Source organism: Podarcis cretensis, assembly GCF_951804945.1.
Source record: "Podarcis cretensis genome assembly, chromosome: 7".
NCBI lineage: Eukaryota > Metazoa > Chordata > Lepidosauria > Squamata > Lacertidae > Podarcis > Podarcis cretensis.
In genome coordinates this window covers 3,025,870-3,051,318 of record NC_137176.1, presented here as the reverse complement: position 1 = coordinate 3,051,318, position 25,449 = coordinate 3,025,870, and the positions used below count along the sequence as shown (strand labels likewise).

General features: G+C 43.2%; 2 protein-coding genes across 7 annotated transcripts in view; one reads left to right on the top strand and one right to left on the bottom strand.

The window, feature by feature from the left end:
- Positions 1 to 3,056: 3,056 nt before the first annotated feature.
- On the bottom strand, positions 3,057 to 19,261 carry CRNKL1 (crooked neck pre-mRNA splicing factor 1). The gene is made up of 14 exons (XM_079983565.1): positions 19,157 to 19,261; positions 16,312 to 16,464; positions 15,363 to 15,454; positions 15,091 to 15,249; positions 14,510 to 14,676; positions 13,576 to 13,754; positions 12,142 to 12,312; positions 11,828 to 12,019; positions 10,877 to 10,936; positions 10,043 to 10,123; positions 7,094 to 7,333; positions 6,779 to 6,880; positions 3,902 to 4,150; positions 3,057 to 3,296 (listed from the first exon to the last, which is right to left on the bottom strand). The coding sequence occupies exons 1-14, from the start codon at positions 19,202 to 19,204 to the stop codon at positions 3,132 to 3,134; spliced, it is 2,058 nt and encodes a 685-aa protein (XP_079839691.1). The 5' UTR covers positions 19,205 to 19,261; the 3' UTR covers positions 3,057 to 3,131.
- A 19-nt stretch (positions 19,262 to 19,280) lies between these two features.
- Positions 19,281 to 25,449, top strand: part of CFAP61 (cilia and flagella associated protein 61) — a 138,150-nt gene continuing 131,981 nt past the window's right edge. For 4 of the 6 annotated variants that reach the window (XM_079983467.1, XM_079983468.1, XM_079983464.1 and 1 more), the window contains exons 1-3: positions 19,281 to 19,407; positions 21,998 to 22,163; positions 22,250 to 22,400. In XM_079983467.1, the coding sequence (XP_079839593.1) occupies positions 22,006 to 22,163; positions 22,250 to 22,400 (309 nt within the window). In that variant the 5' untranslated portion in view covers positions 19,281 to 19,407; positions 21,998 to 22,005. Of the gene's footprint in view, positions 19,408 to 20,058; positions 20,162 to 21,448; positions 21,471 to 21,997; positions 22,164 to 22,249; positions 22,401 to 25,449 lie in introns of those variants that run through there. The other 2 variants (XM_079983465.1, XM_079983466.1) reach the window with 2 other exon arrangements.

Genomic DNA, 25,449 nt, shown 5'->3' with positions numbered 1-25,449 from the left:
TTCCTCTTGTACTTGATTCACTTTGGTAAATACAGGCAACTCACATTTTACACTTCTTTCACTTATGCAACCACAGCTTTTTGTGGGGTGGGGGAAAATAAATAAGTGGAGAACAAAGAAAACTCACACTAAATTTACCGTATTTTTCGCCCCATAGGGCGCACCAGCCCATAGGACACACCTAGTTTTTTGGGGGGGAAATAAAGAAAAAAAATTTATTTCCCCCCCAGGTGCGGGGCTGGGGCGGGGGAAGCCCGAGCTTCCCCCGACCCCAGCCCCCAGAACAGGCTGCTATCCGCAAGCCGTGGGAGAGCGTTGCGCGAAGCCCAAAGACCTGCGTCTCCCACGGCTAGCGGATAGCTTCCTGAAGCCTGGAGAGCGAGAGGGGTCGGTGCGCACCAACCCCCCTCGTTCTCCAGGCTTCAGCGAAAGCCTGCATTTGCCCCATAGGACCCACACACATTTCCCCTTCATTTTTGGAGGGGGAAAATGCGTCCTATAGGGCGAAAAATACGGTATTTATTCCTCCAATGCACAGCTGCAATTGCGGGCTTACTTTGGGAAGGCAGTACGATGGCTCTGGGAAGCAGCCTTCCATCTTGCTGAGCGGGGGAGGGGGGTTCAGTTCCAGGGATTCCTGTCTTTATGCATCTATACGTGGATGCTCCCCCCCCCCCCGCAACCCTTACATAAGCCAAAAGTTTATTTAATCTGTTATTGATAGGCAGTTTGCCCTTTCCCTTTAATGAATTAAAAAGCATCATGAAAAGTTACCGTATTTTTCACTCCATAAGACGCACCTGACCATAAGACGGACCTATTTTTTAGAGGGGGAATGCAAGAAAAAAAATACTCTTTAAAGGGAGTGCTGAGCAGAGCCAGGCTCTGCTCAGCGCTCCTTTTCACAAGCTGCGCGGAGCGTGTGTGCGGCACTTGCAGGCTTTTCCCCAAGAGCCGCACACACACCCCACGTAGCTCTTGGGGGCTTTTCCGGGAGGTTGGGGAAGGGACTGGGGGGCTAAGCCAGAAGCTAGAACAGCAAGAGGGAGTGCTGCACAACGATCCCTCTTGCTGTTCTGCCTTCTGGGATAGCCGCGCAAAGCCTCTTCAGGGCAGCAGGATGAAGGCTCCCCCTGCCCTGAAGAGGCTTTGTGCGGCTAAGCCAGAAGCTAGAACAGCGAGAGGGAGCACTGCGCAGTGATTCCTCTTGCTGTTCTGGCTTCTGGGATAGCTGCACAGCCTGCATTTGCTCCATAAGACGCACACACATTTCCCCTTACTTTTTAGGAGGGAAAAAGTGTGTCTTATAGAGCGAAAAATACGGTAAGTTTTGCTAGTATGAATGCTGTTTGAGTTATTCAGACTATTATTCTTGCCAGTGGCTGCTTCGCAAAGTAGTAAGTAGAGTGGTGCTAATATGTCACCTTAACTCAGATAGGGTTCTTATTATCAGGGCCTCTGGTTTGTAGGTAGGCTGCTTCTCTAGCCATAGTAATAGTAACATGCAAGTAAAGTGGCTATAATCAGCACTCCTTAGCCTTGTTTTAATAGAATTTTGTACTCAGGCAATCCCAGTCAAGAAAAACAACTCTGTAATGAATAAGAAATAGCTTTGGCATAAGTTTTGTTGTTTTCTATATTGATCCTCATTTTGGTACCCAGTACACACAATACACAGATGTAAGAATAAATCTCCCATTACATAGAAGAGAACTAGATACAGTGGGTGGCTAATCAAAATGAACAGTATCCCCAGAACTCAATTAAACAAGCACTATCAGGGGTCTCCTAGAAGCCCATTTCTCACTTGGAAGCCATGCATACTTCAAAACAAACTTCCAAAATGTTGTATTTCGTAAGCCATTTGATAATAGGCTGTAAAGATTTCACAGCCTGTAGGAGTGCTTAAATGGTCTATATCAGTGCCCATGGAATAGACCATGTATGCACCAGACTGAAGAAACATGAAATCAATAAAAATAAGTTGCAGTCATCTCACTTTGCAGTAGCAATTAAGGCTAGGCAATATCAGGTTTACAACACCATCTCATTAGCTAACCATCATGATATACCAGTATAGCATGATGTGTGAAATAAGGAGGGGTGGCTGGGCTGTGGAGGGAGGGAGGCTTTTAGTTGCACGATCTCCATGCTCTTTCTTAAAGCTCTGGGTGGTCTTTTCCAGCAGCATGCACAACCAAGGCACCTGGGCTGGGGAGTGGAAAGAACGACCAGGAGAAGGAAGGAAGGATCGCACCACTTGGGCTGATAGTGCTCTTTGCTTCCCAGCAACACGTCCTTGATCGCTGTACCTGGGCTGGCGATGCTGGGCTGGCAGCGCTCGGCTGTCCTTCCTAGCAGGAAGAGCGACTAGGAGAAGGAAGGGGCAGGCAGGCAGGCAGGGCTCTTTCTTAAAGCATCAACACCATGGTTAAGGGGAGGTGCCGAGGCGGACTTCTCAAATTGCTCACAATTATACCACCCCCTGAAATTTTGAATGCTGTTCACAATGTATTGCTGGGTCAAATACAGTGGTACCTCGGGTTACAGACGCTTCAGGTTACAGATTCCACTAACCCAGAAATAGTACCTCGGGTTAAGAACTTTGCTTCAGGATGAGAACACAAATCATGCAACAGCAGTGGGAGGTCCCATTAGCTAAATTGGTACCTTGGTTAAGAACAGTTTCAGGTTAAGAACGGACCTCCAGAACAAATTAAGTTCTTAATACAAGGTACCACTGTATAATGAAACAGTTATCATGATGTGGTCTTTAAACAGGTTTTGAATGATGTATCATCACATCACACAGGTCTAGCAGTAATAGCTCATTTCTCAGGCCTGAACCTCTCCGATCTATAGATTGTGTAATTGGGGCAATGGAAATCTTTTATAAAAGAATAAATTTCCATCTGTGAATAATGTTTCAGGGCTTTACTTCTAATTTCGTTTTCTGGTGCTGCCCATCTCCTTTTCCCCACACATGGACACATAACATTACTACTACTAGATGAAGTGTTAATGGTTCTTTCTTGCATTTCAAACATTGCCAGTGATATTTTTTGGAAATATTTATTGTATTCATTGGCAAAAATTCTGTACAAAATCGAACAGGGAGAGCGAGTGTGGCATTAGGGACTGCTTTCATCCACATCCTTGTCTGGATCTCTCTCTGGATCATCATCTTGTTGCTGCTTCTTCCAGAGTTTAGCCATTGCAAGCAGTTTGAGGTTGGGCTGATTGGCAGCATCTTCTGGGAAGATGTAATCATAGTATTCTTCCCAGCCAGCATCAGACTAGGAGGAGAAAAGTTAACATAATTAAACACCCAAAACATTATGCCTGCTTGCTTCTTTATCAAGACATAAATTTTCCTGCTCTCACTAGTGTTTCCATGCAATAGTTGATGTTTCATAGACAGTTTAAAATAGCAGCATAATAGCACTTCATGCTGCGGATTAAGAAGCTGAATCTTTGAATGCCCCCCTTTCCAGAAAAAGCTGCCCATAGAAAACTAGTGCCAGGGAGAAGCCTAGGCTCCACCTCCCATGTGTTTTAGGAAACTTTTATATTATTACTTGTGTGAATACTTAGGTTTTGGTTTGAGTGGTTTTTAATTTTTATTGCATACCACTTCAAAAGCACTGCTATGAAGCAATACACAAATTATGGCTGCTATACATGTGTACCTGATAGCAAGTCCTACTGAACAACAGAACTTATGAACAAAATTGAACAGTAAATCAATGAATTGTGTGTGTGCACAAATACTTATACACTCCACACAGCCCACACTAGTATAGCTCACACAAACCTTCACTTGATTCTGCTTGTGTATAAATTGTTTCTTGAAAAGCCACCACCAAGCATGCAAAGCCAGGTCTCCAGCTTGTGCTCTTACCCCATCTTCAGCTTGAAGTTTCCTCCTCTTCTTGACTTTCTCTGGCATGAGTTTGTCTACCCTCTCTTTGCTGGATTCGGTTCCAAATTCCTCTTCAAAGTTTCTCCAGGATTCCAGAAGCATAAGCCTCTCCTCTTTTTCCTCACAATTTCTCATTGTTTTATTAGCCTCTTCATATACTTGCCGACACCGTGGTAAGCTGTCATCTTTCCCTGCTGAGAGTTCAAACTGAGCAAAACTGATCCACACCTACAGCAAAACCAAATAAGTCCATATTAGGGTATATGGCAAATCTTTACACAGGAAAACAGGCTGCCAAAGGGTTTAACACAAATCCATTATTATATAATGCATATCAAGTGCTCTGCTCTGGAGCTGTATATGTTGCATGCAACGCTCATAGCAATGAATATATTATAGATGTGAGAAAAGGTGCTTTGGATTTTTTATTGTTCTTATTAAAATGGAGCATTGAATTAAATTATTTTATTTTATTTCTAAGTGTATGACTTAGAAGTCAGATTGCTCTCAAAAGCGCACACAAAAATAAGAATTTTTAAAAAACTGGGTAAGGAAAGGTGAGGGAGAGAAAGTACCATCTGAACGGAAGAATTGTCATACATTTTGAATGGAGGAACAAGACATATAGGGGATCTGCTAAACAAAGACTGTATTGCCCAGTAGCTTCAGGGGTGATTGTGATGTGGATTATGGAGCAGGTCTCTAATTTAGTCACTCCCTATACCAGAGGCATTAAAACTTAAAATGATGGATGGCTGAATTCCCTATCCACATTTCCCCTCACTCAACTCCGCATGACAAATGTCATGGATATGACAGGTTGTAGCTCCACCTTGCGGCCAAAGACAGGAAAGGCAGACTGTTTATTGGACCATCACTCCAACTGGAAAAAATGCAAGCTGTCCCTACACTGTTGGCAACATCTAACAGCGGTACCTCAGTTTATGAACTTAATCCATTCCGGAAGTCCATTCTTAAACCGAAACCGTTCTTAAACCGAGGTGTGCTTGCCCTAATGAGACTCCTGCCGCTGGTGCGCTTCCACCATTTGGATTCCGTTCTTAGACCAAGGTAAAGTTTGCTAATCGGAACACTACTTCCAGTTTTGCAAAGTTCGTATACTGAATAGTTCATAAACAGGGCTGTTCTTAAACCGAGGCACCTCACTATTTGCTTTTCAACACAGTGGTACCTCAGGTTACCTACGCTTCAGGTTACAGACTCCGCTAACCCAAAAATAGTACCTCAGATTAATAACTTTGCTTCAGGATGATAATAGAAATTGGATGGCGGCACAGTGGCAGCGGGAGGCCCCATTAGCTAAAGTGGTCTTCAGGTTAAGAACAGTTTCAGGTTAAGAACAGACCTCCAGAACGAATTAAGTTCTTAACCCGAGGTACCACTGTATGTAGTAGTAAATTGGCTTCTTTGCTCTATTGGTCCAAAGCCCTGAAAGATGGATCAGTTTGGGTGTGATGTGGACCATGCTGTATGCTGTTTAAGAGCTCGGTAAGTTCTCCTGGCCTATATTGCCCCAGGCCTTAAAATTCTGTAGCAATTTTAAAGGCAACCCTATCGAAATAAACTCATTCATTTTCTAAGCAAACCAGAATTAAATTAACAGTTCTATCAAGGTAGCCTAAATTACAGCCTTGCTGACTTGCGGTCTTGACTATGCTACCACTCAGTGGATTTGTAACTGGCTGACTGACCGAACCCAAAGGGTGCTCATCAATGGTTCCTCTTCATCCTGGAGAAGAGTGACTAGTGGGGTGCCACAGGGTTCTGTCTTGGGCCCGGTCTTATTCAACATCTTTATCAACGACTTGGATGATGGACTCAAGGGCATCCTGATCAAATTTGCAGATGACACCAAACTGGGGGGGGGGGGGGGGTAGGGGTGGCTAACACCCCAGAGGACAGGATCACACTTCAAAACGACCTTGACAGATTAGAGAACTGGGCCAAAACAAACAAGATGAATTTTGACAGGGAGAAATGTAAAGTATTGCACTTGGGCAAAAAAAATGAGAGGCACAAATACAAGATGGGTGACACCTGGCTTGAGAGCAGTACATGTGAAAAGGATCTAGGAGTCTTGGTTGACCACAAACTTGACATGAGCCAACAGTGTGACGCGGCAGCTAAAAAAGCCAATGCAATACTGGGCTGCATCAATAGGAGTATAGCATCTAGATCAAGGGAAGTAATAGTGCCACTGTATTCTGCTCTGGTCAGACCTCACCTGGAGTACTGTGTCCAGTTCTGGGCACCACAGTTCAAGAAGGACAAGGACAAACTGGAACGTGTCCAGAGGAGGGCAACCAAAATGGTCAAAGGCCTGGAAACGATGCCTTATGAGGAACGGCTAAGGGAGCTGGGCATGTTTAGCCTGGAGAAGAGGAGGTTAAGGGGTGATATGATAGCCATGTTCAAATATATAAAAGGATGTCACATAGAGGAGGGAGAAAGGTTGTTTTCTGCTGCTCCAGAGAAGCGGACACGGAGCAATGGCTCCAAACTACAAGAAAGAAGATTCCACCTAAACATTAGGAAGAACTTCCTGACAGTAAGAGCTGTTTGACAGTGGAATTTGCTGCCAAGGAGTGTGGTGGAGTCTCCTTCTTTGGAGGTCTTTAAGCAGAGGCTTGACAACCATATGTCAGGAGTGCTCTGATGGTGTTTCCTGCTTGGCAGGGGGTTGGACTCGATGGCCCTTGTGGTCTTTTCCAACTCTATGATTCTATGATTCTATGACTTCTCCAGTGGGCTTACTTAAGCTGCAAAAAAACTGCACACGGCCTTTTGTATCGATGAACTACAGTGGTATCTAGTTCTGCCTAACCAAGTACATACCTTGACATGCTGCGTTCTCTGAAGCAATCGCCGATAAAGATTTCTTGTGTTCTCATATTCCTCTTGTTCTATTTCAAAGTCTATGTAAGATTTCCAAAGAACCTAGTCGGAAAGCAGACAGGCCAGTTATTAAGGTACAGCAAAGTGAACATTCCCACATAAATAGGTTGTCTGGACAATCAGCTGCAGCAGACCATTGCACTTTGTATTCAAAATCCAAATCTGTTTACTACTCCCATATTAGCCGAGTTATAATATATTCCCTCCAGAGAAAAGTATGTTGCAGAGCACGGCAAACTCCAGCACCCCTCTTACCTCTGGCATGTCTAATCGTGGCTGGCCAATAGCCAACTCATATATAGCTCTGGCCCTATCAACATCACCAAGAATGGTTTCTAACTCTGCAAACTTGATCCATGATGTGCAGTTTTCAGGTGCAAACTCTAGAAATTTCTCATACAGTTTCCGGCAACGATCAAACTCTCGTAGCTGCAACTCCAGTTCGATGTAGCCTTTAAACAGTTTGTTCTTTGGACATTTACCTATGGATGTTCCCTGTAAAGAGTAGAGTCAGAAATTGCCCAAAGCCTGTTAGAGAAAGAGCACGAGATTCAAACATGCTTTTTTGAGGCACACCCAAAAGTACAGTGAGTGGCTTCTAAGGTCTGACTCTCACTCCCAGTTTTGACATGCCCTGACAACTACAGCAATCATGGTTAGAATGTTATATTTTGGGCCTGTTCAATATACATTACAAAAGAAGGTCAGACCCACCAGTAAACATGTGCAGGAGGAAGAGAGACAAAACTTCTGGCAAGTGGTCCAATGGCTAATGGTGGTAGAAACACCCTTCCTTAAATGAAAGTCAATTACCCTGTGGTGCCCATAGTGCTGATCAGGTCCAGTGGGTTCCTTTTCCTTACCAGAACTTGGTTAAAGAAGCAAACTAGGGATGAAGCATTTCTATAGGCTAAATCAATTTGTCAGGAAGGAAGTGGCCTGACCCTCCCCTCTTCCAATTCAGCTTAGAAACCCCACTGGGTAGATCGGTTCATCTCTGGGGACAAAGGCAAATGATCACTGGTAGAAAGTTATCTATGGCATTGGGAAATGCAGTGTTACACTTAACCCTCACTTCAACAGTTAACAACAAAATTCAAAAACTGCCCCTTGATAAAATATGGAAGGATCTTTAGCTGTACTGACTAACCATTTGCATCAGATACTTTCAGTAACTGTATAGTCCCATAATTATAGAATTACAGAGCTGGAGTAATACTGTTGCTTTTATATAATAATAATAAATTGTATTTATATCCCGCCCTCCCCAGCCGAAGCCGGGCTCAGGGCGGCTAACAACAATAAAACAGTACAAAAGTACAGCACAAACAACACTCTAAAATCATTCATTATAAAATTAATTAAATTCAAGCCACTGGCCACCATTGGGCCACAACTCCGCGAAGATTGCCGAGGGAGGGAGTCAGGCTGTGCCCTGGCCAAAGGCCTGGCGGAACAGCTCTGTCTTGCAGGCCCTGCGGAAAGATGTCAAGTCCCGCAGGGCCCTAGTCTCTTGTGACAGAGTGTTCCACCAGGTCCGAGCCACAGCCGAAAAAGCACTGGCTCTAGTTGAGGCCAGCCTAACTTCTCTGTGGCCTGGGACCTTCAAGATGTTTTTATTTGAAGACCGTAAGTTTCTCTGTGGGGCATACCAGGAGAGGCGGTCCCATAGGTACGAGGGTCCTAGGCCGTATAGGGCTTTAAAGGTTAAAACCAGCACCTTAAACCTGATCCTGTACTCCACCGGGAGCCAGTGCAGCTGGTATAGCACCGGGTGAATGTGATCTCGCAGCGAAGACCCCGTAAGGAGTCTCGCTGCAGCATTCTGCACCCGCTGGAGTTTCTGGGTCAGTCTCAAGGGCAGCCCCACGTAGAGCGAGTTACAATAATCCAGTCTGGAGGTGACCGTTGCGTGGATCACAGTGGCTAGGTCAGGGCGAGAGAGGTAAGGAGCCAACTGCTTAGCTTGGCGGAGATGGAAAAATGCCGCCTTTGTTATAGCTGCAATCTGCGCCTCCATGGAAAGGGAGGTGTCGAGGATTACACCCAAACTTTTAAAGGACAGTGCTGGCACTAATTGCGCCCCTGCAAGAGATGGGATGGGAGTTGCCCCCCCAATCCCATATCGTCCCATCCCAGCCACAGGACCTCTGTCTTCGAAGGATTTAGCTTCAACCGGCTCCCACGTAACTATCCAGCCACAGCTTCCAAACATCTGGTCAGTGTGTCTGGGGCCGAGTCAGGATGGCCATCCATCAACAGATAGAGTTGGGTGTCATCGGCATACTGATGGCAACCCAGCCCAAAACTCCGGACAAGCTGGGCGAGGGGGCGCATAAAGGTGTTAAAAAGCATTGGGGAGAGTATCGCACCCTGAGGCACTCCACACACCAAGGAGTGGCGCGATGACAATTCCCCCCCAAGCGCCACCCTCTGTCCCTGACCAGAGAGAAACGAGCGCAGCCATTGAAGGACTGTGCCCTGGATCCCCACGTCGGCAAGGCGGTGGTCCAGAAGTTCGTGATCAACCATGTCAAAAGCTGCTGACAGATCTAGAACAATCAGCAGCCCCGACCCGCCTCGATCCAGCTGTCTACGAAGATCATCTGTTAGGGCAACCAGAGCCGGACTGGAATGGATCCAGAGCTGATGTTTCATCCAGAAACCCACCAAGCTGTTCAGCAACCACTCTCTCAATCACCTTACCCAGGAACGGAAGATTCGAAACCGGGCGGTAATTGGATAGATCTAAAGGATCTAATGATGTTTCTTTAAGAGCGGGCGCACCACTGCCTCCTTCAGTTCCCCTGGGAATGTCCCCGTGCCAAGGGACAAATTGATGATATCCCCCAGGAGGGCCCGCACCTCGTCTGGACACACTCTAATCAGCCAAGATGGGCACGGGTCGAGAGGACAGGTGGTGGGCTTTCCAGCTCGGAGGAGTCTGTCCACATCGGCTGGGGATATCCGGTCAAAGTGGTCCAATACTGGACCCAAGGACAGTTGAGGGGCCTCCAGTTTCTTTATTGTATCCAAATTGAAACAAGATAGCAAGTTTTGTTATCTGTAACTGTTGTTCAATATGCAAATACAAATCAATAAACATTTTTCTTTAAACAATCATGACAAATCATGATAGATCAGCTGATCACCCTCATTGTATCAAAAAGGAATTAACTTGGACAATCACTTTATTTTCCTTACCAATGCTCGCCTGGCAAACTGGAGATTCTTCTGTCTTATTTCAAATTGAGCATACAACAGCCATATTTTGGCAAATGTAAACTGAAAAGAGAAATAATATAGATTCTCTGAGAGCAATGCCTCCAATTCAACTAAAATAAAGTCTTCTTAAATATGCCAAAGCAGAAAACTTGTCCCAAAGAATGGTTATTAACATGCACAAAGCATTTCCCCCGTTAAGGAGTTTTTTTTTGAAACACATGGAGAGCCATATCTGTGTGTGTTGCTGCAGTGATGGCAGGTGGTAAATTCTGCAGAAAACTGTCCAGTGCTTTCTTTTCCATTGAATATTTTGTTTCATAAGTTCAAGAGTAATAATTAATGGATGCCAGTTGCAAATAAATATTAGAAAAGCTTGGCAGTTTCAGAATTCTTAATTAGTTTAATAAATAGAAGTAAATACTTTGCCATATTATAGCACTCTCTAGGGACATCAGAAAATGTTCTAATTTGCATAGGCAATTGCCCAATTCAAGTTTTCCCAGAGAACTCGCGTCATTGTGTAGCTGTCTTTTTTGTCTCTGGCAAGCCTATGTTCACTTAACTTACTGCAAGTCCCATGGGGCAAAGTGTAACTTGTTTCTGAGTGGATGTGAACAGGTTTAGACTATGGGAGAAATCAACTGCAACCAGCTTTTATTGCTTCAGTGAACCATAGCCAAAACTTTGGCCAAAACAGGGCCAATATTTCTATATAGGGGGGCTCTTGAGCTTAGAACTGAGGTGAAAAATGACCTCCACTCACACATGTACACCCTTATGTACGAACCCCAGGCATACAACAGAATGTAGTACCTTTTTATGAGGAATGAGTTCAACACAAGCTTGATACACTTGTCTTGTCCGCTCTGGATCCTGAGAAAGAACACATTCTATGTCACATATTCAGAACAAATGCTTCTAAGCAATTATATTCAGAATGCCCCTTAGGAAAGTTGTCTACCTTGTTGCCTGTGTTAGTTATACTACTTAAACTTGTACTCCTACTCTAGAAACCTAGACCTGCTTACAGCTCTCCACCATGAGCTTTCCCCCCTCTTCACCTTCTCTTCCTGTCCCCATTTCTCCTCATTCCCCCTTTTACTCTCTAAGGGGTTCAAAATATAGCTGCTATACTACTAATTGCAACTAGATATTGGGCACATATCACACCAGTGGCTCGAAGTGTTTCAGTGTTTTCTGCTCCATTTCGGAGCACAATTCAGACTCCTTTAAAGCCCTATACAACCTGGGGCCCCCTTTTCTCAGGGACCATTTTCTTGTACACCAAACTGCCTATGCATTGAGATTGTTTAACAGAACCTCTGGAAGTAACCAGAGGGTGAAAGTAAGGCTAGGTGCTCCTTTCCCCTCTTGCACCATGGCAGTGGAACTCTTTTCCCAGAGAGGCTCACATGGTGCCCATGCTGTTATCCTTCTGGGCACTGGGTGGAAGCCTTTTTACTTCCAAGACTTTTAAATAAAAGATGCGTATTTTTATCTCTGTTTTAGTTTTTAAATGCTGCTTTTAATCACTGTTCTACTGTTTATGTTGTTCAGATAGTTACTGTTTTTTAATTGACAGGGAGGGGGCAGAAGAAAAGGGCAGCAAATGGATTTTGCCCACTTGAATGAGTCATCATTTATACATATACATATAAATATACACATATATACACATACACATACAAAAATTAATAATTTATTTAAAATAATTCCAAGTCACATTTTGTTACTCAGAAAATCAAAGAAATTCAGGAGTTGTACCTTTGCCTCTAGCTCTTCATACAGTGCATAATTGATCCACAGATAGATATACCTCTTCCAGTGCCTCTTTTCTTGAATTGGAGGAACATTGGCAATGGCTCGTTCATAAACTTCACGTACAGCATCAGGATCCGCATCACTTTCCACAAGCCTCAGGTAATCAAACCAGGCATCATAATTATGTGGATTAGCCTTTAAGAGAGAATAGAGAACTTCAGAAATACAAGTTCTTAGTAGTATTCTGGAGATGGCAGTTCAGGGAACTGTCATAAAAGTTTATGCTTCCATTTGCCCCCAGCAGTTGCTGCACTCACTTTCACTTCTTCTTCATATTGGAATCTTCTCTTGCTAACTATAATATCCTCGATTCCTCGTCGGTCCCCAAACTTCTTCTCAAAAATGGTGTAATTTTTGAAGAGCTCTTGAGCTTCATGCTTTGGGATTCTGTCCAGGGCGTATTTATAGATTACTCTCACCCTTTCAAACTGGAAAAAGCAACAGCTTAGAAAGCACGGAGAAATATGCTCTACATGAATGCGTAGTACCACTTTCTGGCACAAGCTTTTCAGTTAAAGGATAGGCAGATGATCTTGGGAAAGAACCCTGGCTGAGACCTTGAAGAATAAACAGTACAGGACTAGATGAACCAACAATCTGACTCCGTGTGCACTGACTCACAACTCAAATCCTCAGCCATTTCTCAGAGTAAAGTTCTACAAGGCAAGAGATACAACTATCAGCTTGAGCATATAACAAGGTTCTCATTTTGCTCAAATATATATAAGCTAACATTTTTTTTAAAACCAAGAAGTCCAATATAAGTTCTATGTTGCACTGTGGTCTAGTTGCTAGAAACCGACAACAACAGAAACAAATAGACCCAAGTCACAATACTTAAGCAATTTATTTGGAAGTAATGTTCTACTGAAATAATGTTATTTCCATATTAAAATTATGTAGAACAGTTGAAGGAGCTGGTGATGTTTAGCCTGAGAGGTGAGATGAAAGTCATCTTCAACTATCTCAAGGGCTGTCACATGGAAAATGGAGCAAGCTTGCTTTCTCCTGCTCCACAGGGTAGGAGGTGAACCAATGGCTTCAAGTTACAAGAAAGGAGATTCCAACTAAACATTTGGGAATAACTTTCAGACAGTAAGAGCTGTTCCGACAGTGGAACAGACTCCCTTGGGAGGTGGTGGCCTCTCCTTCCTTGGAGCTTTTTAAGCAGAGGTTGGGTGGCCATCTGTCAGGGATTCTTTAGCTGAGATTCCTGCCTTGCAGGGGGTTGGACTAGATGACCCTTGGGCACCCTCCAACTCTACAGTTCTATGATTCTATAAATCATGCCCAATATGTAAAATTTTAACTTTTTCCCCCATTCCCACTCCCTCCCCCAACCCTCAAACTGCCTTGAGATACTGAGAAAGAAAATGAATGAAGATGTTTGGGCTTCACTTGCTCACTAAGGTATAAAATTCTTAAAGAATGTCCACAATTGATAGGTGGACTTTAGCACCCACATGCAGACCTGATAAATAGGAACTCTGAAAGCAAGACACCTTCACCTTTTCAGGCAACTGTCAGGTAACTAACAAACCCATACAGAGCAAGCTGGAGAACAAGCACAGATGGATGGGAATCTGGCGGTGGGAAACACTGACTGGTAAAGGAAAGTTTTGCAGTATCAGTCAAAAACATACATTCGATTGCAAAATGCAAGCTATATTTTCTAATAAGCAAAATGTTACCTCTTTCTGGTTCTCTTCAAATTTGGCAAAAGCTACATACAGATGCTCATTCATATGTTCTTCTCCAAAGAATTCCACTGCTCTCTCAAATACTTTCCTTGCATGGGCAAAATAACTATGTTTTTCTTCAAAACGGGCATACTTGATCCAGTTCTTAACATCGGGATGCACAATGACAAGTGGAAGATGTTAAGGAATTCAAAGTATGAAGAATTTCATTTTAACTTCTAACTTTTAAGAATAAAATGCCACAAATATATTATGCAAGGATAACAAAAGGATGGTGAAGTTTTATATTTCATGGGGAAACAGAATGATTTAGGATACAGATCTAAGATTTTGGGAAACTGGATTAACACTTCCAACGTTGCATGCTTTTCACATGTTTAAGCACGTCTCCTGTTATGTTACTCTCAACCCAACAACATTCAAGATAAAAACTGTTTTTTTCAAAGCCTAATTCATACCAGGCAGAATTAGTGAAAGCATTGCGGTCACTGAGCATAACTGAATGAACAACATGTAGTCTCATCCAGGGAGCCAAGGTGCACCTATGTCTGCATAGGATCATGCTTTTGGAATGGCGTCTTTTTCTGCTAAGTTTCAGTAGCAGATGAAAAGGTGACACACAGGGCCTAATTGTCTCTGAAGTGATACACTTGTATCTGGCCTCTAAGGATTCAGATGGCAAGAGAATAATCACATGACTGAAGGCTCCTTCAAAGTAAAAACAATATTCCTCAACATAGGAAATTAGCTGTCAGGAAGTTAGTACCCTTCTCCTTCAACATCCAAATTCCTATAATTTCTACATTCCGCAGATAACCAGGTTGGAAAGATGCTGCTTTCATTTGGCCTAAAGTCAAAATGTGAACAAAGCAACAACAGAAAAGTAAAACATTAGGCTGAAATAGAAGCAGCCTCAAAAGGATATATCTCTCATATATAGAGCGTGCTCTGTCTACCTCCTTGTACCTCAGCTCAAAGTTAATGTAAGAATGCCAGGATTGTTCTTCTGGCTGCCATTCCATCCAGCGCTCAAACACCTGGCGGGCTCCAGCAACATTTCCCAGCATCTCTTCCATGTAAGTGTATTTGTACCTTTCCAAATAAAAGCAACGTAAGAAGCTTAACCCAGGCTAATCACTCTTCACACATAAGTCTATGTTCTAGTTAATATCTTTTTAAAAAATCACATATGGTTCTTGAATACAGAGTGCTTGCACATTTGGTATCTAGCACACCCAAGTACAGATTCCTATTTTGGATCCTGGTCATCGCCCAGGGTAAGCAAATAGTTCACCAATAACTATGCAAGATGCAGTGACATCTCTTTTTTTCAGAAAACTACAATCTATAGAATACAATAAATACACATTCCAATACAGTATTTATTTATTTTTATCAAATACTTTTCAGATGATCAGAAATGGATGCTTTGTCACCCATTTAGAGAGGAAGATATACTCTGGTTTACTGATTTGTCTGCCAAGCAGCAAGCCATACTTCACTTACCAGAACTGGTTGACTCTTGGTAGAGTAGTAATAGCACGATCCCAGATGTTTCGGGCATGATTAACTTGGCGGTTCTTCATTTCCATCTCGGCATACTTCAGCCAAAGGGTGACATTTCGGTAGTCTACATCTAGAGCACGTTCGTAGATGGAACGAGCCCTGAGTGCAAAACATTGTTGAAATTAATACATGTGTGATTCATATTATAGAGAGCTGGGCACTGTAAGTTATTCATACAGTTGGTGCTTGAAATGCAACTCTTAACAAAGTACCTTTGTACTTCTTTGAGGCTTTCCTCCCATTGTGCGTACTTGATCCAGTTACTGATAACTGTCCGGTTTTTTCTTATATTATCTTCAAAGGTCTAGGGAGAAAAGTAGAGTGTGTAACTGTACTGTGTAACCAAAAGGAGATTGGTAAGGAATTTGATTGTCTGAGTTCTGTTTTGTTTTGTTTTTAATCATGGAGAAGTATTCAGTCATGTGATTTAGGTCCAGCATACCTTAAGAACTGCCTGATTCCTTATTACCCTGCCTTGATCACTGAGGTCTTCAGGAGTGTTTGTGATAGTGGGGTCCCATGGCTCAGATGCACAACTATGTATTCAGTATTGTGGGCCGAACTCTGTAGAATTTCTTCCCAGCTGGGATCAGACAGGCCCCCTCCCTGTCAAACTTTTGGCACCTTTATTTCAGCAGGCATTTAATTTTTTATGGCTTTACCGATTTTATCTTTTTAACTTTACTGTACACTGCTTAGAGACTAAGGTGTTGAATGATATATGTTGTTGAAAGAATAATGACAAATACTGAAATGCCACTATTAAAGGATAATTTTATCAATCGATCCACTGATAGCACTTCTCAGAAGCAGCTATCTTAGAGAACACTACTTTTCTTTTATATCATCATGTTCCCCAAAAAACCCAGCAAGTGACAACTGCATATGAAGATATGTTCTTAATAGCTAGTGAAAGTCTGGAGTAGCTCTTCCACATGTATAGAACTCCTTCCTCTTGAGCGTCCCTAGAATGAAACCTTTTAGGAAGCAATGTATTGTATGGTTAGCATCAGGCAGCCAGACTTACGCCACGGAGGGAAAGGGTTTTTTAAGGCTACAGTATGTTTCAACAAGTTTCAACAACATCAAGAGATTCTGGGATACAAGTTCAAATAAATAAAACCAAATATTTAGCATTCGATAAGCATGATGTTTACTTGCCTTTCTTTTTCGAAGTTTATAATCATTTAGCTCCTCTTCATCTGTGATCTTCTGTTGAGGTGGTGGGGGAAGAAGCTCAAGTTCTCTTTCTTTAGCTTCTCTTAAAAGTTGCTCTGCTGTGATCTGTACCTCTGCTGGGGCTTTGTTTTTCACCTGGGGGACAAACAATTTCTTGTGATGACATATTTTAGCATTCTATGCATGGAGGTAACAAATGTAATTCCACAAGTGTTCACTATATATATATATAATATTTTATGTAAAAGTACCAGAAACCTTCTGTAATTCAGGACAACACTGCAACAGATATTCTTAATATTTTATTTTATTCTTAAAAGTTACCTAGAGGGTTTCTTGTGAAACAGAAATATATGTGCAAAGTCTTTTTTTAAAAAATCAATAAAGTTCGCTCATGCAGTGTATGTGATGCTATGATAGAAATAAATGTTGGCCATGACAAAATGCAATCTTTCAGGTCAATTTGCCTTTCAAAAATAAAAAATTAAGTCATTCACCAGAAGAGGAATTAACCCTTTCTTTACACTCACACAATCTAAATGATTCTATTTTGTTTGAAGTTTTGGTTGTTCCATTCTTATCAGAACACTTTTTGATTCCAAGATGTAATCTATTTATAGCATTTTTAGTTATTTGTAATTTGGGAATTACACAATGAGTTTTTACAGACATTGTTTTTGCTGTCAGAGCAATTTCTCATTAAAAAAAGTATCCTAATAGATAACTGTACATTTTGCATGAATCGTGATGATCATTAGGAAAGGTAGAATTAATCAGCATGCCCACTACCAATGCCCTGCCATTAAGATGGTGGCTGACTGTATGCAGTTTGACACAATGTTGCCAGATAGGGCAGGTGTTGCCTCTGAATTCAACAATAAAAAATAATGTCAATCTATAGTTTTACTGTGGTCAGAATAAAATCCTTTTTGGTCCACTTGTTTTGTGCTGCTCAAGACAGCAAATGGTTGGGTCATCCAAAATTTGCTTAATAAAAGGGTGGTGGCTATACTTTATTCCAACTTCCCTTTCAGGGAGGGTGGCAAGATACAAATGACTCCCATTCGTTTTAACAGTTGTGAAGGAAAAGAAATTTCAGCAAGTGCAGTTTTTCTTGCTTTCTGCACAACAAACTGTGCCTGCTAAAGTTTCTTCTTCTCTAAAAAAGTAAACAAAACTACTTTATAGCCCGCATCTAGGTAAAGGTAAAGGTACCCCTGTCCGTTCGGACCAGTCTTGCCAGACTCTACGGTTGTGCGCCCATCTCACTCTAGAGGCCGGGAGCCAGCGCTGTCCGCAGACACTTCCGGGTCACGTGGCCAGTGTGACAAAGCTGCATCTGGCGAGCCAGCGCAGCACACGGAAACGCCATTTACCTTCCCGCTGGTAAGCGGTCCCTATTTATCTACTTGCACTTAAGGGTGCTTTCGAACTGCTAGGTTGGCAGGCGCTGGGACCGAACGACGGGAGCGCACCCCGCCGCTGGGATTCGAACCGCCGACCATGCGATCGGCAAGTCCTAGGCGCTGAGGTTTTACCCACAGCGTCACCCGCGTCCCAGCCCGCATCTACTCAGAACCAAATCCCACTATGTATAACCAAATGTGCATGGAGTTTAAGTCTGGTCCTCAAAAGCAAGCCCCAGTCCAAATGTATTTTTGTGCTTTTATACTGTAAGCCATCCTGTGATGCTTGGATGAAGGGTGGCATATACATTCAATAAACAAAACAAAACAAAACAAAACCCCTCATTTAGGGTTTCCGTATGGTCAAACCTAGTAGTGTTGCTTTACTTCTGAATAAGCATGCAACTCCATGGGAAAAGGTTGTGTTTGTGTGGCTGAGCCAATAGGAGGTATCCCTCCTATTTTGCTGTCCCATTTTGCAAGTGCCAAAAATGAGGGTTGGGCATTTGTACCGCCCTCCAGAAGAGTGAAATTAGGGGGCACAAAATTCACTGACAGCAGCAGCAGCAGCAGTGTTCTGCTGGTGGTCATCATCTGGGTTTTGTTTTCCCCCCATGATCCTCCCTCTGACCAGACTGATGTCATGATGCAGATCAGTTTCATGAGGGAATATGGGGGTTACAGCTCCCAGGCTTAGTTCTTAATTATCATTGCCTTATACTTGGGGGAACTTTGACCGCATCCTCTCCTCCTGATTCAATGCACTAGGTCTGTATGGTGGAAACGCTGCTGGTCTACTCCGCTATTTCCTGTAGGGGAATACATGACCCTGGGGGTCCCAGGTTCATGAAATGCCCCATCTTCTTCTGCATCAGGTTGCACCTGCCTTCCTAAGCATCTTTATTACTACTGCTACTGTACTATCATACAACTACAGAGCTGCAAGGTTCCCGGAGGGTCACCTAATCTCAAGCAAAGCATCCACGGGAGGCCAACCAGTGTGACCCATTATAGATACAGTTAACTGTCTAGAAATTGGTGCCTTTTCTAGAGTTTTATTTCCCACTTCCCTCCTTGTTCCTCGTGCGTTGCATTTTTATTAATTTGCCTGTTTGTTCGTTAGAATGTAAGCCTGCGGGTTGGGAATGTCTTGTTTCGATTTCCTGTAAGCCTTTTGGGCTGACGAGCGGGGTACAAATGCTCTAAATAAATAAGTGACACATTTATTTGCACCCCGCCTTCCTCCTCCGGCCGACCAGAGCCCGAAGGAAGGCTCCTGCCTCCCCCTTTCCGCTCCCTGCCACCTCTCTCGGCTTTCACCCGCCGCCTTCCCGCCTGCTTCCTCCCCCCCATTCAGCTTTGCTCGGGAAGTAAAGGCCTCGCGAGGCCCACGGAGGCCCAGGCCGCATCCCGCGCCCCACCTTCGCCACTTTAGGGATCCGCTGCTTCCCGGCCGCCGTAGACGCCATCTTCCCCTCTTGTCTCGAGCGGGTCTCCGGCCCCGCCCCCTCCCCTCTGACCCCGTCAGCATCCCAGCATGCCGCGCGCGGCGGGAGGCCGGGCCTCTGCGTCGCCATAGCAACGGCCAGGCGCGTCCGAGCCAGTTCGCGAGCGGAGCTCGAGTCCCGGAACAAGAAAGCGGCGCGGACGGGCGGCAGCCCCGGCTGGGCAGGTGGGTCCCCGGCTGCCCCCCGGCAGAGGGATCCCTTCCAACTCCGCACGGCCCTGATCCGAAGCTGCTGCAGCACCTGGTCTGATCCCGCCATTGGGGAGCCCTAAGGCCGGCAGGGCTCCTGCATCCCGACCCAGCCGGCGAGGGATCCAGGCGGAGCTCTGCGCTCGCAGGGGAGAGACCCGAACTTGCGACCCCCGAACTTGCTGCGGGGCGGGAGTCGCCCGGAGAAGGCGGGTGGGTGCAGAGCGGCACCAGGAACAAGGGAGGAGAAGGGGGTCCCGGGGGACGAGGGGGTCCGAGGCCTGGGGGCTTCTTCTCTGCGTCCCTGAGGGGCAGCCGCGGGCGAGGCGGGCCGGGGAGGGATCCTGCTGCCCCGGGAGGCAGGGCTGGCCCTGACCGGCATCCCGCGCAGGAGGTGCAAGGAGAGGGCGGAGTCTCTGGTTTCGTGTCTATGTTAACCGGGAGGCAGGCTGGCTCTCTCTCAGAAGAGAGAGAATAGTTCTTGGACTATATTAAGAATAAGATGTTAAAGATAACTGAACAGCATTGCTAGTTGTTGGTTTTTATGTAAGAGCAATGTGTTGGTTTGTATTTATGACGTGTGCTTTTTTGAACCGAGTTAAAGACAATTTGCAGTAAAACTTTGGAACTCTTCCTTAGTGTGGAGAACTTATCGATTCGTACTCTGTCCAGGGTGCAGATCAGAGAACTCTCCTCACAATAACTTTACCATCTTTCTCTGTTACATAAGGTCTGTAGAACAGCCCAAGAACAGCATTGAGGTGGTAAAATTCAGTATTGCTTCAGCCTGCAGGTTGGAGATGCTCATGTCTTGTAATGATCTCCACCTAGTAAGCTAGCACATCACCGGGAAAGGTTTATGTGCTGTTTATTGCAATTATTTGTATGTTTTTAATAGATTTTATATATGTACAGTTTTAATTCTATCAATGTTTAATTGTTTTTAATGATTTTTTCCCTACATTTTTAGTGGTTCTTTTTTTTATCTGTGAACTACCTTGAGTCCTGTTTTGGGACAAAGGCAGGATATGTATGTATATATGTATAATTAATTAAGGTTTATAATTGTCCTGTCCTTGATGTGCCACTTACAATGTGTAGGGAACTTTTTGTGAGAGAGAGAGCATTTAATATGACTTCACTCTTGCAGATTGTAGTGACAGAATTGCACTTGTTAGTATAACCTTTCATGTTTTTGACTCCTTTTAACACTCAGTAACACTCCAAAAATTATCAACTTCCTTCTCTATACCTGAATGTACTCGAGGCATGCCATTTCTATGCACACTTCACTTTGAAATACAGTGGTGCCCCGCAAGACGAATGCCTCGCAAGACGGAAAACTCGCTAGACGAAAGAGTTTTCCGTTTTGGAGGTGCTTCGGAAAACGAATTTCCTATGGGCTTGCTTCGCAAGATGAAAATGTCTTGCGAGTTCCTGCGGGTTTTTTTCCCTTCCCCCCCTTTTTCTAAGCCGCTAAGCCACTTATCCACTAAACCGATAAGCCACTAAAAGCCACTAAACCGCTAATAGCGCTAATCCGATAAGCCGTCAATGGGCTTGCTTCGCAAGACGAAAAAACCGCTAGACGAAGAGAATCACGGAACGGATTCTTTTCGTCTTGCGAGGCACCACTGTAATCTCCATTCAACACATTTAGGCCTACTCTCCCATCAGTTTGCGCAGACAGCTACTTCAACTGCCATTCCTAGAGTTCTGTAGTGGTGTTAAGGACAGTAGCATAACCTTACAAAACTAGGGATTCTGGAGAAATTTGGTGGGATTCCTCTCCTGTCCTCTATTTCAGGTGAATTCACCTGATCCACACCACCTGGATAACAGACAGATCAGACAAATTCTCCATGGGAATCTACACACACACACCCTGAAGTTCTGTGAGGTGCTCTGAGTGGAGTGCTCCCAAGACCATTTGTAGCTCTGTTTTCCACTCTTATCACAAGAACCTTGCTTCCTAGCTGCTCCAAGCAGCTATTACCAGGATTATAAAAAATGTAAATGGCAGACTACGTTGTGAAAATGTAAGTGGGGGTGAGGGGATCCAGAGGTTTGTGTGATTTTTTATTATCACACATTTATGCAGAAATGGGATGGAAGGGAATGAGGGGCAAACCATGCAAAAGGGAAACCAAACAGAATTAGACTGATCTGTCAATCTCTGTACAAAACGGTAACTCCCATTATTTAAGTGCGACAGCTGACAAATACAAGAAGACTCTGGTGGTAGTGTTGTAGACCTGCTTTGTGAAAGCAGTGCAGTTATAGAAATTCTGTAACATTTATTCAGATAAAGCATAAATCACAAATTTCCCAATCCTAACCAAATAAACGTCAGTCTACAATTCTAAGTGAGCTTATTTCATTGTAAGTGTAGGTTTAATTCAAATACATCTGACCTACTTTTAGGGAAATGTGGCTAGTATCTGGCTGTTGAAATCATTTTTTGTTTAAATTGTATGAATTCATTTTTGTGATTCTCAGTGATATGTTTTACTGTCAGTTATTTATTTGAAGAATAGGAAATGTTTTCTTTTCTTTTTTGCTGCAGAATGCACAATGTCTTCACTGTCTCCTGCAACAGCATCATCTACCCCACCATCTTCTGTCATATTCAGTGCTAGAAGAACAGAATCCCATGATATTCCTAATATTGTCCAACACATGAAATACAATACAGAAAGATTATTTGGCAGAATTAATGTCATCTATCTTTTGTAAGTAGCAACATTGCAACCATTTGTAGTGCATCTAATTTCCTGTTAGTTGTTTCATTAACAAAAGTTAAATGTTTGTTTTACAGAGAAAAAGCCAATCTTGCAGTGACTTTAGTTAATCAGAAGAATGTAACTGTTGCTCATGCTGTATTTCTGGACTATCCCAATTGGGATGTTGTTGATCAAGCCAATTGGGAACAGTACTTAGAACAAAATTATGTTCAAAACAAGTGTACGGTAAGGAACATTTTTCCCTTCAAAATGTTAATGATAAAGGTTTTACATATTGTGTGTGGTCATTGCAGAGAATAGACAAGGCCCGCTTATACTGTGCACGCTTGAGCACAGTAATTTTAATTGTCCTGTTCAAGAAGGTAAATGTGGAAATGTACATGACACTAAGCCAAACCACTGCTAAGCATTAATGAGCAAGTGTGCTGCTCCACAGAGTGAAAATGCAGGCATTTCCCTCGTTTCCTGCTCCTGCTATTGCCATAGTACGTGGAGCTAAGCCATGATTTGGCTTGGCATTATGTGTGAATCTCAGCTTGTGGTTTGTCTTGTTCCAAGCAAACCCTAAGTAGTAAACACCAAATAAACTTCAAGCCCAGATTCACATATAATGCTATGTGTCACTTCTAATATCATAACAGCAGCAGAACAGGGGATGAGTGAGGCAGTCTGGTTTTTGATCTCTGTACCTGTACTGCTCATTTATGCTTAGCCATATTTTGGCTTAGTATTATGTGCAAACCAGGCTATTTTGCTTTAATTCATTGATTCAGTGCCTCTTTCCTGTGGAATACCTCCTTGAATATATTGGAGAATAGCCACACTCTTCATTGGAAAGATGTACTACAGTTTGAAGATAAGTGGAAATAAACGTTTTCTTGGTCATAAGCCAAAAGGGGTGGGATCTATAGAATCTAAGAAGAGGCTTATTTTACACTCCAATTCAAATCCTGTCTATCTATTCTACTGATCATGTCAAAACCATCCTCTGTGCATGCTGGGCTCTAAATGGTAAAATAATTTGGAAGACTCCCTGAAGTAAATAGAAAAAGTAGAGACTATCAAATGTAACTTTTCTTCATGCATTTTCTATATCTCCTTTAGCAGCTAATTTTCCCAAAGTGTTGGTAGAGAGGAAGGTATAGGATAAGAAGAGAAAAACAACAAAAAGCCAAAATAGGCAGCACCTGTATAATCTCCACTCAGCTTTCTTTGTCTATTTGTGGGGAAGCCCCCACAATTCTGAACAGAGCTGAATTTACACATTGATGTTACACTCTTCACATGAAACTGCTATCTAGCTAGCATGTGCACCCTCAAGTTTTGCTGTCAGAAGCATATACATGTCTTCTAACATATATTCTCACTGACTCTATATATAGCCATCATAAGGCAAGCGGGTGGCGCTGTGGTCTATTTTTTAAAAAAAAAAATATATTTATTGAAGTTTCGAAAAGGTTACAAAAATATAAAAGAGAAAAAGAAAAGAGGAACAAAAATACAGAATATTCACAAAAAGAAATAAAAATAATATAAAAACATTTTTTTAAAAAAAACAACAACACGTCATCCTTTCCATATCTTAACTTTCCTTTACTTGTTTCCCTGACCTCCTCACACCTCCCTTTTTTGTATTCTAGTTCAATTAGTAGTTTCAGCAAATCCTTTCCATTTTTTCTTTTATCTTGATAATTCATCTAAATATATTATAACTTTGCATTTCCGCCTAATAACACTCAATTTTCAATTAAAAAAATTATCTTAAAAAACCTAACCTATTAATTAAGTCAGCAAATCCTTCCATCTTTCACTACTATATTCTGTCATTCAATTTGCCTTAATTTATTTTAACCTTATCTTACCATAAAATACCTTAAAACGTAAGACTTAATACTTATTTGTACATAACTCCATATTATTTATACTAAAGCCAAATAGTTTCCTTCCAACGTTTTTCCTAATATTCATTAATTTTACAGAAATTTCCAAAATAAAACTTTAAAAATTTTCTTCCAATCTTCATCCAGCGTCTCTTTTTCCTGGTCTCGGGTTATGTCAGTTCTTATTGTCCTTTTCTTCTGGTCCATCAACCTGGTAATCTTATGTCCGAGGCTCTTAAGTCCCTTCCATGTCCCTTCTGCAGATCTTCTTCTTGTTTATACTTGCACTTTACCTTCTCTTTTGTTGATCTCTTGCTTAGTTTCTTTCCTTTCTCATTGAAGAGTAGATCTCGGGGATGTTCCAACTCGAAAATGTCTCCATCTTTCCTCAAGAGATCAGCCCATTCCTCATAGTTCCATTCCCCACAGTCAACAGCATAGTCCAGAGGGTATTTAAAGACATGCTTCAAGGACCCTCCAAACTTAGGGGCCCCCACAATTCCAGATCTCCCCTGGCCCACTCGACTGTAATGAGGGAGAGATCCTCAAATGGAGTCTGCTCTTCGTCTTCCATGCTAGGGAAGAGGACCTCAAAGCGATTGTGTATTTCTAAACAATCAGAGCGAACCCTGGGCCTCCTACTTCTTTGAGTCACGTTTCTCCATATATCTGGCTCCTGTGTTGGTGAACTAGCCTCCTTCTCAGGGGAGTCCCCTGTCTCCTCCTTAGTGGAGACGGTGTGCTCTGTTGCTTCCAAGAAGAGCTCCAGCTCTCTAATTCTTTGGAGCGTAGCTACGCGCGCCTCCAGTTGCTGGACTTTGTCTTCTAAGAGGGCAGTCAAAATGCAATTGCTGCAGGTAAAGCTGCCTGCAACCTTTGGCAAGATGGCAAACATTGCGCAGGAACCGCAGGCGACTGCAGCTGTTCCCTCACTCTCCATCTTGAGAATGTGTCGTTGGGGATGGCTACAGCAGTCCTCCATCATAAAAAGCGTGAAGACAGGACAAATAACTTCCCCCAAAAAAACCTAGGTCTCCCCCAACAAACGTTTGAGACTAGCTCCCCTAAATCTAAAAGATGGATCAAACCGCGCGCCGCTGCCCTGCAAGCTCTGATAAGCTCCTCCCACAGCTAATCACCTGCCTCAACAGAAACCCTGCCCCCTCTGACCTTTGCACAGGGAGAGCAGCTAATCAGCCACAAAGAAGCACACACACCAGAAAACTCTTTTTGCTCCTTCTTCAGCTGCTGCCCTGCAAGCTCAGGGGCATATCTTCAGGGTACTCCTGAATTCTAAGTTCTCTCGAGAGACCCAGGTGGTTTAGTGGTGAAGACTGCCTTAAACTCAGCTCTGGCTTGTTCACCATATGTTCCTGGACCTGGGCAGTTTATTT

Coding starts and splice junctions, on each gene's coding strand:
- CRNKL1 (XM_079983565.1), bottom strand. CDS start 19,204: ATGGCGTCTACGGCGGCCGGGAAGCAGCGGATCCCTAAAGTGGCGAAG. Junction 6,881..7,093: donor CACGATTAGACATGCCAGAG/GTAAGAGGGGTG, acceptor CTTTCCGACTAG/GTTCTTTGGAAATCTTACAT. Junction 3,297..3,901: donor AACTTCAAGCTGAAGATGGG/GTAAGAGCACAA, acceptor TTCTCCTCCTAG/TCTGATGCTGGCTGGGAAGA.